Genomic DNA, 12,882 nt, shown 5'->3' with positions numbered 1-12,882 from the left:
TCTTTTTTTTCCACGCAGCCCTAAGTATTTGCTTCATCCTCTGTGGCTTAAAGTGATCATAAGCATGGACCAACAGCAAAGTTGCTTCTGGGATGCCTGGAGGAAACTGTAACTCCCTTCTAGGTCTGAATCACACAGAGAAGCAGCAGACTGAGCAAGGGGGGAACAGGAGAGATAAATAACATCTCATTTTTCGTGCACAGTCTCATTTTTAAACAGGTTTTGCAGAAGCTGCGGCCAAGTGTCCCTTTAAGGACCATTCCCATCTTGGAGGGAACAGGTACCATTACTGAGCTGCCTCTGGTAGCGAATGGCTACAGACAGGAGAAAAGATGCACCAACATATCTGTTCTGTGCCTCAGTGATGAATCCCTTCAAGCAGAGGCTGCCTTTATGCTCAGTGCTTGTGCAGCACCTTGCATACCAGAAGAGAGGGTTCTTGGCTACATCTACACTAGGATGGACCCCGAAAGATGTTCTCAGCCTTCATGGAGGGAGCTGGGACACGGAAAGGGCACTCATGGGGCATCCACAGACCAGGTGTAACCCCTCGGTCCTAAGTAATTGCCAACATTACAGCTCTGATATCGTACCACAATAAATAACTCAAAAGTATGTTTGAGGAGCAGGCAGTAATTATAACTGAGGCATAGAAACCACCTAGGGAAGGATTGTTATCTTTATAGATAAAATCAGTAATAAATGCTACTGCATTCATAAATAAAAATCAGTCTGGAAACAAACCCTGAGTGGTGTCATGGAAAGTTCACAGTAATCGACAGCTTCATGTCTCCTTCCTGATCCATGTGCCTTCACTTGGAGGCTTTAAAGGCTTTAGAAATCTTTCCCTTTGCTCAGGCTTGGTTTTAATTGGAAATATAAAGCAATACAAACCAGCAAACAAACAGGCATTGGGGTCCAGGAAATGAGAGCCTAAATCTGTCCTGGCTTTTATCAGGTTTTACAAAGCAGCGCGCAGGGTGTACAAAACCATGGTCCCCATCAAAGCTTTGGAGGGAACAATGTGAAATATATGGAGGGAAGAAATGGGGAAATATGTTGACTTGGAGGGGGGGGGAAGAGCTATGATGTGAAAAACTGCCAGAAGATTATCAATCACAAAGGTCACAGTGATTTTTTCTCTTGTCCTTCAAAACTTGCTCACACACCCATTTTGGGGTCCTCTGTGCATTGCATTTCCCAGCCTGGTTCCTATGTGTTGGTCATCACCCACAGATCCATGTCCTGTCCTGATGCCCAAGCAGCTCTGTAGTCACAGATTCATGGCAGCTCCATGAATCCCAAAGCAGCATGACTGGGGCACACGGGCTACAACAGTCCCAAGACCCCTCTGGGAAATACAAATGTATTCCTCCCAGCTGGCTGACACCCAAAAATGCCTCCCTTAACTCTCCCTCCTTCCCTCAGTTCTGCTCAGACAGTGCCGCTTCGCCGGTCACTTTGCTCCAAGCCCATCAGCTGTTTTTGTTTCCGAGGGCTTTGCATGGTTTTGCTTTTTGATGCAATGCTGATACCATCTGCCATGCTCATTTTTCCACGGTCAGTAAGTCACCCTAAAAATTCCTCCGCGCCCATTAAACTAACAGAGCCGACCTGACACGCACAGGGCTCATAGCGATAAAAGCCAATTATAAAACAAAGAATTATTTTAAATGTGTTTCTGATTCTGGGTACCTGGCCAGGAGACAGCTCTGGCCAGGGCTGAGACGTGAATGCAGCTTGTCAATCTCTGCTAGGAAACCTGTGCTGGAAAGGCTGGGCAGTGCTTTTAGCTCTAAAAAAACCTCAAACCTCTTGAACTTCACATTTCTTCCTCCTCTCCCAGCTCAAATCCCAGCCCCAGCTCAGCTAACCCAGTGGGACTTTGGCCAGGAAAGGGCAGGATTTTCCCCAAAGGCCCCAGTCCTCCAGCTCCATATTTATCTTCAGAAGAGGCCAGTTGGACACCCTTGTGCTGGGAGCCAGCTGGGAAACAGTCAAAAAGAACTGGCGTATTTGGCTGGTTGTCCTTTTTGAAAGCTGAGCATAAATTTTTCTTTTTGCTGTTTGATGGTTTTATTATTTGCAGTGAGATAAGAGCATTTTTTGCCTATAAACCTGGTGCTCCCATGAACAGCCATATTCTCTGCCAGTTCCCATCAATGCTGGGTATGGTCAAAGGAGGCTCAACTAACACTTATCTCCCAATGGACTCTCTGGGATGGCAGAGTCATGGGTTTGCAAACACAAGGCTGACATATCTTCTGGCTTTTTTTCAGTCTCACCTCTTCAAAATGTCCACAGTCACAATAAAAACATCTAAATAAGCAAATCCTAAAAATTCCTAAATTTCCAAAACCCAAACTGTGAAGAAAATCTTGATCCTAGCATTGAAAACCTCTGAGATTTGATTATGTCAGATACCCTGAAGCCAGAAGCTTGGCTTTCTAATCATGTAGATACCTTAAGACCTTTTCACTTGCTAAAATCCTCTGCACCCTTGCCTCAGTCCTTTTCTTGGCACCTATATGGGCAGGAAACCTGATGCTGGCATTTAGAACAATGACCATCAGAGCACTGCAGCATTGACTCTGATCCTGCAATGTTTCTGGTAACACAGTATGATGGAGAGCAGAGTACAGCAAGAAGAATAAGGTATGGCAGAATAGTAGGGGTTGATCCTCATCTGGTGTAAATGAAATGATGACAAATGACACGATTTGAAGATCCAGATATTTCAAAGGTCTTGACAGCAATCCTGAGATAGGTGGGATTTGTCTCAGCAGAGTTTTTGGAGTCTAGAAAGCGGACATGTAAACTCATCAGTCCGAGTTTCCTGGAGAGCGAAAAGAAAGAAACGGGTACTTTCAGGGTGCAAATGATTTGCCTCATTTTAGACCTTCTCCCTAAAAGTGGACAGATTATAACCACCCACACATGTCTCAGTGGCATCAGTTGCCTCTCCAAACTACCAAGGGAATCGCAGCAAGGAGACCCTGACCAGCTGGCAGAGCTCAACAAGGATCTCTCCCTGTTTCTGTCTTCTAGGAAGTAAATTCCAAGTTGTTAGTGGTGCTCTGCTCTTCAGTCGACTCATCAGTACCTGAACTAGCTCATCTCCAAAGGGAGTGAGGGAAAAAAAAGAGGGAAAAAGGCAGCAGGCACTTAACTGCTCTCAAGCTGCTCCTTTGTGCCAATACCACTCCATCTCCGGTATTGTTTACACTGAAATAAAAGCTGAACAGTGTCAGATCTTAAAATAACTTGCTGTTTGTGGAGCAGGAAAGCCAGGGTCAGGGAAGTTTGGAACAAATTTAAAGTGGCAGGATGAACTGGGACTTGGGTAAGAAGGTGTTTGTACGCACCTGAAGTTCAACCATGAGCCTGGTGCAAAGTGATTTGGAGTCACCAGGTCTCCCCCATCCATTCCAGCAAAGATCAGTGAAGCCTAGGGCTGAGATGTTACATCTGCATTTGTCCTCCCACAGTGAATCTGAGGCCGTTTCCCTTGTTAGGAACACTCAGAACACAGTAGAAAAGGATGAGGGGAAGTTGATCCAAATGCCCTTAGGTGGGCAAGCAGTAGGTCTAGACATGACATAAGGTGTTTTAAAAGAGGAAGTGCCAGAAAGCATTGACGGGAACACTGAGGAAAAGGCTACACCTATATGTATGGTGGGACACTGGGTGAGAGTAAAGGGCTCAAGGACTCCACACTTCTGTCCCAACACAGGCTGTCTGCAAGTCCCGAATGGGGCCAGGAACATTAGATCTTTATGCAGGTGAACAAGACATGGGAAGGTGGGATACATGAAGAGAATCCAACCAGATATGACCCATCCATCCCATGAGTCAAGTGCAACTCAACCATAATCTTGCTCATTGCTTGTTGTGAAATGTTGTACTGTCTCCTGGGGGACAGACTGGTCTAAAAGTGAGCTGATATGAAGTATAACCCCTACCAGAGCTTAAAGATGGAGTCAAGATCTATTGACTTATGTCAACAGAAGAAGCTGAAGAGTTGAGTAGGACAAGGAGGAATGTCTTTAAACTAACAGAGGGCAGGTTTAAGTTAGGTATCAGGAAGTAATTCTTTCCTGTGAGAGTGGTGAGACACTGACACAGGTTACCCAGAGAAGCTGTGGTTGCCCCATCCCTGGGAGTGTTCAAGGCCAGGCTGGACAGGGCTTTGAGCAAGCTGGTCTAATGGAAGTGTCCTTGCCCATGGCAGGTAGGTGGAACTAGATGATCTTTAAGGTCCCCTCCAATACAAACCATTCTATGATTATGTGAAGTCCTGGCCCAGCTTGGCTCCACAAGGGGCTGCCTGCTTAGTTGCCCTTACGGAGCAGTGCTGCCTGAAGACACCGAAACAAAGCGCATAAGGGCCTGGGTGCTGTTATGGACGCAAGGACACCCCCACATATCCCTCCTTGGCCCTATTAATCATCTGACATTCATCAGCCTCTGCACGCTCCCTGGCAGGACGCTGGGCTTGTACCTCCTCCAGAGCACAAGCAGGGAAGGAAGGAGGCGTGTGCTGCACACAATAGCAAGGAAGTACCTGGTGTTGTGGCAGTCAATAGTGTTTCCCCTATGCTTCAGTTCTGCCTGGCCATGGGAGAGGAAAGGGTGGCAGGAATGCAGGAGTTGTCACCTTGCCTGGGCTTCCTGGTGCCCTGCTCTTGCATGCAGGGATGGGGAACACTGGTGATTCAGGCGTGTTTGGGAGAGGTGGGTGGTATACGATGTTCAAACCTGTTTTTACTCTAGTCTTGCTGCCTGTAGCCTCTTCATTCAGTTCGGAACAGCTCCTGTTCTCCCAACAAGTCTTCAGTGTTGTTTTCTTCTCCAGTCCACCCTGAGCTCCCTTTGCTGGGCAAACACGCAGGCAATCCCGGCTGCACGGAACCGATGGGGCTGGAGGCATCACCGGACTGATGCTGGGATAAACTTGTTTTTGGGAGAGAAGTGAGAAGGGAGCAAGGGCAGCCAAATGGGCTCACAAGACAGACTTGCAGGCAGCAGGCTGGGGAGAAACCAGCCAGCAACTCATATGGGACCCCCAGCCAAAGCAAGTCAAATGGGTACTAAAGCAATAAATTTGCTCCCATTGGCTGGAAGGGGGCAACTGGTGGAGGGTCTGGGGCAGCATCAAGACAAAGAGATCCACAGGGGAGACCATGCATGTGAGGCATATATCTCATCAATGTGAGCAGAAAGTGACTGGTACCCAGAGGTCAATCCACTAAACTCTGCTAGAATGAGCACGTCTGAGTTGAAAGAGGAAGGAGAGACACTCAGATCTCCATTAAACTTTAATGCTCAGCCCTGACTTGCGTTCAGCGAGACAGTAAAAGCCTTAGGATTGTTGGGGATTGATCCCAGTCACAATGCAAAATACCAATGCTGAGCCTTGGAGATGGCACAAGGAGTGAGCCAGAGCCCAGAACAGCCCTGGAGCAGCTCCCTTGCAGAAAGCAGAGAGAAATAAAAGAAATTAAGTCTTAGATGGAAAAAAAAAAAAAAAAAGAAGACAACATGCCTGCCCGGGGTGGGAGAGGCCACTGCTGCCAGACACAACCCATCAGGGCAGGAGCCCAGTGCCATCCTTTTCCCACGCTTTCCTCACCCTCTCCGAGTGCTTTCAGCTCAGAGCAAGGACACCTACTTACCCACAAATATTCCCTTCCCCGGTTCCATGCCTGGGTTAAACCTCTAGCACAGGGGCATTAATGCAGTGCATGAATAAACTTTTAAACTCTTGTGAGTGTTTGCTCAGCACCCACGAATCCAAGCCCCTGAAAGAGCCCTTTCTTCATGGAGGAGATGGAAGAGGAGCTCCACGGAGGTGCTGAGGGTGGCACAGTAAATTGGCATAAAGTTAATAAAGTTATTGACTCCTCCAAAATAACTAATCTGTGCACAGGACTTCTGCAAGGACATCTCACTGCAGAGTCACTTACTGGTTCACAAGAAATGAAATTACAGGCTTCCGTAGCTGTGTCTCTGTCATGTTGGGGATGGGACAAGGAGGAGTTTTGGCTGAAGCATCAGCTCTGGAAAGGGTTAATGGCACATGAGATATGTTTAGTGGGATTTGGTATTTTTTTTAACTTCAACAAACAAAGCATATGAGAAAATACAGTTCACAGCTGAGTCCTGGCTGTCTGCCCACTAGGGCAGGGAAAATGCAGATGGTTTGAAATACCCACACGCCTGCCTTTCTCATGTAGCCTGTGGCTCAGGGTCTCCAGCAGGTCTCCCCCACATTGTATTTGAATAATCAAGGTGGCAGCAGTGCAAACTGCAGTGTAAAAGCAGCACTGAGACAGGAGAAACTTTCCCTGAGCACCATCGACTTTCTCAGACACACAGAGGAGCCAGGATCCTGTGAGGCTCCGCTTGTTCAAAAATAGTAATTAGCTCTCAAAGTAAATAGGTGTTAACAGCAACAAAGAGCTTTGCCACAGTCTGGGTAAACACTTCAGAATCAATTTAATTTCCCTTCTCCTGGCAGATGTAATCTGCAATTATTTTCAGGTTGGGGCAGGGAACAAAGCCACTGGGGCTGCTCCTTGGGACAGCCTGCAGGACCCACCACTTCACTGACATTTAGGCCTCTGAGGCTGAAACGAGCTTCCTTCCGCCAAACCAGATGTGTAACGCAGCCGGCGATCAGCAAAGCCAGCAGTGAACCATAGCATGACATTAAACCGCCCTAAAGTCCAGTCTATTTCTTAATCCTGAGAGTCCCCCAGTCTAGACAGGATATGAAGGACTAACATGAAAACCAAGCAACAGAATATTTACACTCTCCCATCAAGCTGCAAACAGAAAGAAGCATCAAAGGGTGTTCAGCCTTTTAATCACTTTGCCTTTTGGGAGCATGGGCAGCACCCAAACATGGTCCCACACTGGTGCAGAGGGTTTGCAGCTAGTTTGTATCACTGCATGCAGCTGCATCCAGGTTGTCCATTTGCTTACTAAATTGTGCTAAAAAGCAACTGAAAACCTGTCTTTTCCCTACCATTACAGGGAGCTGGTGAAACACGCTTTTACCCAAACTGCCCCAAAAGCTAATGAGTTTGTCCCCCATCACCACTGCGTTAAAATCAAACTAGTGATCAGTGGCTGGGACTCAGCTGATGCGGGATATCCTTCTGAGGAGGAGGTAATTGCGCATGTGATGGCAGCTGTAGTAAATGTGTTTGCCGGTGATGGAGAATTTACCCGGCTGGGATGTGAATACAATCCAGCTGGGAACAGCCTGGCTGTGTAGCCAGATCCAGCAAGGCTTTTGGGCCAGTATAAAGCAGTCACACGCCCAGGAACAAGTACAACCAGAAAAATGTGCACAGTGACTTCCCCAGCAGTTTCTGATCTCGTTCTGCCATGCTGACTGTCTGCTGGGAGAGGGATGTTTAGTTAATTAATTGCTACAATTAGCATGGAGCTATTCCTGCCCATGATGGTTACCTTTTCCTCCCCTTTTTGGTTCCTCCAATTACCGACTCATTCATTCTCCAAGGCAGAGGCCACAAGGCACAGAGAAGCTTGAGGATGAAGGGATGAAGGTCGAAGAACAAAATGCCAAGTATCCCAAGATCTATTTCTACCCAGGAACTGTCTTAATCTCATGCAAACTTCTGATCCTCTCCTACCCATAAACCCAAGACTTCAAGGATGTGATGAAGAGAGAACACAGCAGTTACAAACATTGCTACAGCTGTTTTATTTCTCTCTCTGGCTGACCCGTCATGAAGAGCGGGTGATGGGCTCATACATGCCAAGATGGACAAGACTCCCAACACCCATCCCACTCCAATGATCCCTCAACTTCTCCAGCCAGCCTTGGGCCATGGGTCCTTCAAATGAACATTATCTACTTTGGGAAACTGATGATTTATTTGCCATTACTTAGCAGGGATGGTGAAGGAAAGGTGAGCATGGGGTCACCCGTGCAACAGCCAAAGCGAAGCACAAACTCTGAATAATTCATGATCCCTCTTTGCTGCAGCATCTGGACACATCTGCTGCATTCACCCCTGTAGGCTTTTTCCTGGCTTACTCAGAAAATCACGCTTTGGCAGCTGGGTACTGTTTCAAGTGGGTACTTTCCCTGAAGCATTAACGAGCTGTGATTTTGTTACAAATAGGGATTTTTGTTCCTCTTTTGCTGATGTCACTCGATGATCCTGTAGGGAATAGTGCTCAGATCTCTGCAGCCTGATGATCCCTGTGTGCCCTTTGGGACAGATGTACTTGCAAGCAGGAGATTGTTTTTCCTTTTGCTGCACAGATTTATATTTCACTGAAGTCCTGTATCGATCCTGCTGCCGCTGGGCTAAAAGCTCGTTTTACTAAATGAGAAGAAAAACAGTTCCCCCAGCTGAACTCACGCAAAATGGAAAATCCTGCAACAAAACAGCTCCTAAAAAGGGGGCTTGAACAATTTTGCTGAACCTTGAGGGCTGCGCTGCTGATATTGGAACGGTATGTAATTTATTTAGCCTGACCTTTCCCTAAAAGACCGGGCTGGCGACGTTATCAAGGATCCTTTCTACCACTTGTACACCCATTGCCAAGGTGACATCCTGTTTCATGCGTCAGCCAGTGAAGATCGCATCCGTGCTGCTGTGATGCTTTGTTTGCTGTCCTGCCTGACAAGCTCTTGGCAGGGTTTCAGCTCCCGCGGATGGCAGCTGCTCCACAAGGGACCAAAACAGATTCAAGCTGGATGTTATTATAGGGAGTTTCATGCAGATAGACCATGGGACTGGAGCCCCTTTGGATGAGACTGGATCACGGACGAGATGAAGCAAAGATGCCCAGAGGTGCTACCAGGTATAACGGGACTGGCAGGTGACTGCAGTACTGCACACCAGGCTCAACTCCTCATCCCATCTCCCTCAGGATTTATATGTGACCTCATGGTACTGGGAAAGCAGAGGAAGCTCACCATTGCTTAATGCAGCGGGCTTGCCAAAGCACAATCGAGTTTGGATGCTGAAGCATAACCGGTAGAACAGGTCCCACAACTGCACAAAACTATGTGGGGTTTTCTTTCCCCCTCCCAGAGGGCACTTTCCCAGAGGGTTCCAGGAAGAGACAGGGATGTAGGTGTGGGGTATGTGTCTGTCCTTCACATGAAGCCTGTCAGCAGTGGAGAAAACTGCAGTGGGGAGGAAAATGGTTACCATAAAGCTTCTCCCTCCACTTCACCAAGGGATTGAAACCTCTGAATGAGGAGTATTTTTCACTGCTGCCCCCCACCACTCTCAATGGCATTTCAGTGACACATGGGGACAAAGGCTGCAGCTAAAAAAGTCTCCAAGCCCTACCAACTTCTTGTAAGAGACTCCATGGTCTGCAGTTATGGGGGGTAAAAATTACTTAGGTAGCTCACAGGAGCAAAGCCAGCTCTGCTTCAGATGTCAAAGGTAGGCAAGCTTCAAGGAAGTTTCCCACATGCCCATCCATTTCCCACTCCAGCCCTGCCAGCCTTGTGGCAGGCTGAACTCCCCTCCCACAGGTCTGATCTGAAAGAGGAGTTGGGCACCATTAGGAGGACAGGCCAGAAGATGCTCTTGGCCATGGACATGGCTCTCATGGTACCTGTGTTCTCCTCGGACTGGTTGAAGCCACAGATCTGACAGATGCTGCGAACCCATTTGTTCATGTCGTCCTCAGTCTCAGCCACCAGGTAGAAGGTCCTGTCACTTGTCTTGATGTCAAAGATGTAGCTGTCTTGCAGTTCCTTCTTGTTGAAGGTCAGGCCCGCATCCACTTGCTCGCAGAAATTGAGGTTGATCACACGCAAAGGTTTCTTGGAGTGGTCATTTTTGTAGTACTCCAGGACATCGGGGTCGCCACTCATCCGACCACTGCGCAGGACAAACCAGCGTTTCTTCCATGCCTGAAACCAAGAAAAGAGGAAGCATGAATCCCATCACTGAATCTGTGAGAGCAAAAAACCACTACTAGGCGCAGGGTGACACAGAGGGACACGACACTTCTCCATCATGGGATGCTTCGGGATGCTGCTCAGGACATCCCTGCAAGAGGTGCATAGACTCAGCTCAGTTCTTCATTTCAACACTAAAATCCCACTGGTTATCCAGGAGAATTAAATACTGAAACAGTATTGTAGCATAAGATGACCCCAAAAAGGCTCAGAGTCTTGAGGCTCAGAGCAACCTTGCTCCTACCCTACAGCCCAGCCATGCTCCCAGGACCCAAACACCCTTCTCTCCTTGATGTGAAATAATCTGTGGAGTGGCATTACCAGCCATAGCAGTGCCAAAATGCCTTTCAGCAGCTTGGAGTTGTTCAAGCACTTTGGACATAGCACCCTTGGTGTTCCGACCTTCAAAGAAACTCCTGAGAGTATCATAGCATGTGTCTGCAGATACCAACCATGCCAATCCCATCTCTGTTTAAATGCCAGGACAGAAAGACTAGTAAAATCAATAGGGAACTGGTTTGTTTTTTTAAATATCAGGAATAATGCCAGGGAGGCCCATGGAGCATCCAAGCTTCGTTTGTTTTTCGGCATCCTTGCCTCCCTGGCACGTAGGTAACTCCTTAGCAAAGAAAAAGGTTATCATTGATTCTTCCAAGCACTGCTGACGGCAGCCCCTGGCCAAACCACTCATGGAATGGTCTCAGAGGGCTACGGAGTTTGAAGCAAATGTCAGCCATCAGCCCTGGCCCTGAGAGCTGCAGCCCTACTGCTCTCCCTATGCCAAATGCAGCTGGGAGCCCACAGGAGGGGGAATAACCACAATGATAATATGCTAAATGCGAAAACTTAAATTACATGGAAAACTGTGTGGTGTAACTCCCCATCCTATGGGATGGACAGTGGGTTTTTCTGGGGTGTCCTCCGCATGAGGATCATGGCACCTATGTGAGGGACGCATGGGTTAAGGGACCACCTTGAGCTGCTCTCCACTGCAAGAGGTCTGCTGCCTTGCAGAGGCCTCAGGTCCCAGGGCCTATGGAAGGAAAGGACTACATCTAAGCATGGTCCTAAAAACAGTTTGTTCAGGATGTCTTTGAAGGCAGTGAAGGTTTGAGAGGTGCATGTGGATGATTGGGGCGATGTGGATTATTACCAGTGCTCCTGCATTACCTGACACACACCTTGGTTTTAACCAAAGGATGCCAAAGCATGCCAATGTGATCTCCACCATCCCACCCTGGTTGTGGACCTTTTTTTTTTTTTGTAATGAGATTTGCCTCATTTATATTTTTATATATGTAAGCAGTTTTGGAATTCATATGATTATAAGAGGTTGGGTGATGAGGAAGCACATGATGTCCCTAAGAAGAACCAAAAGCCACAAACATCTTTAATACCCAAGAGAGGCAGCAGGGCGAGTGGTGTGCTGGGTCCTCCATGATGCTCCCTGGGTGCTGACCACAGCCCTGTGAGGCTTTGCATATTGGTGAGGGACACGTGCTAGAACTCAGCCAGCCGGCTGCACCAGGATCCCACAATTTTGGAGAATTTTTGGCTGTAATAAGGGTAAGAAATGCCTGCAACGTTTCCCCTGAACAGTCTGATTCACACCATCCTTCTCAAAGGCTTAAAAATAGCTTTTGGTGGTGTCTTTTAGATTTGTAACCAAATTAGTTTTGCACTAATTCTCAAACCAGGTCCTGGTGCCAGGAAAGCAACTTCAGTGCAATCTTCTAAAGGCAGCGAAGCAGCAAATTGCTTAGCAGGAGGACGTGCAAGGCTGGCAGATTTTAGTTTAATCTAGGAGACAGTCACCCACTTCTCATCAAAATGTCTGTTTTTAGATGAAAAAATAGACACACAGCGGAGCTGTGTCCATCAGGGAGGGAAAAAACCAATTTCACCAGGCAGCAGCAATAATTTGCTAGTCTATCTCCTCAAAATGGTTCACCCAAATCCTTGGAAAACAAACTCATGAACATTTTTTTTCTAGTTCTAGGTGGAAAATGTCCCATTACCTTCTTCCTGTTAGCACTGAGTTATTTCTTTGCAGCCACTTAGCAGGGCTAAGACATCGACATACATCAGTGAAAGAAGATGCAGTTGCGCAACCACATGAACCATCACCTGAATGAAGACACATCCAATACCAGTTCCAGCTGCTTAGCTCGTTGCTTTCCAACCATTTGGAATGCAATCTTACAGCATCCCTTCATGGCTGAGACACTGCATTAAAAAATCCATAAAGTACAGAAACCAGACTCCAGAATTTAGAGGTCTCATGGAAAAACAGGAGGAAATGCTGCAAGCAAGGCAAATGATGCTACCACAGCTTCTCTTTTAATCACTAATGTGAGAGTCACAAGTTCTCCAATTCTCTTTGGTCTGTCTGGTAGCAATGAAAAGCCCCACACAGTCAACATTTGGCAGAGAAAATAGTATAACACCCACAGTCTGGTGGTATTGAATAAGTTCTAACATAGGTTGGTTGAGAAAGAACGGGTCTTGCCAGCACAAAATTTCTTGGGAAGCTTCAGGAGCTGGAGTATCATTGGAGGATTGCGACTACTGGACAGGGCAGCACCCCATCAGCCTGGGATGACCACCCAGTCCACCTCTGCAAGGTGCCCTCCTGATGATAAAGAGTCGCTGGTGTTCTAAAACAGCTTCTGACCCAGAAACAGCTCATGGCAGCAGCCTCTGGAGTGCCTGTCCTGGACAGGTGGCTGCAGGCAGCACAGCTGGAGGCATCTCCCACCACACTTCCCTGCAGCAAGGCCAGCCATTCCTGCCTCCTAAGATCAGCTTCTGAGCCAGAGGGATAAGCACTGATCACTAGAAGTAAACAATAAAGAAATAGCCAGGAACCTCCTTATTTTTATAGAGATTTTCCCCATTTCTTTGAATTTTTGAAC

At 47.4% G+C, this 12,882-nt stretch overlaps 1 protein-coding gene across 1 annotated transcript in view; it reads right to left on the bottom strand.

The window, feature by feature from the left end:
- Positions 1-12,882, bottom strand: part of GAB2 (GRB2 associated binding protein 2) — a 92,665-nt gene that overhangs the window by 29,774 nt on the left and 50,009 nt on the right. The window contains exon 2 of the mRNA XM_027741626.2: positions 9,619-9,919. Within this exon, the coding sequence (XP_027597427.1) occupies positions 9,619-9,919 (301 nt within the window). The remainder of the gene's footprint in view (positions 1-9,618; positions 9,920-12,882) is intronic.

This window comes from Pipra filicauda, unplaced genomic scaffold, assembly GCF_003945595.2.
Source record: "Pipra filicauda isolate LSUMZ 115617 unplaced genomic scaffold, ASM394559v2 scaffold335_size1511353_pilon, whole genome shotgun sequence".
Classification (NCBI taxonomy): Eukaryota; Metazoa; Chordata; class Aves; order Passeriformes; family Pipridae; genus Pipra; species Pipra filicauda.
The sequence above is the reverse complement of the archived record's forward strand: the minus strand, read 5'-3'. Positions and strand labels throughout refer to the sequence as shown.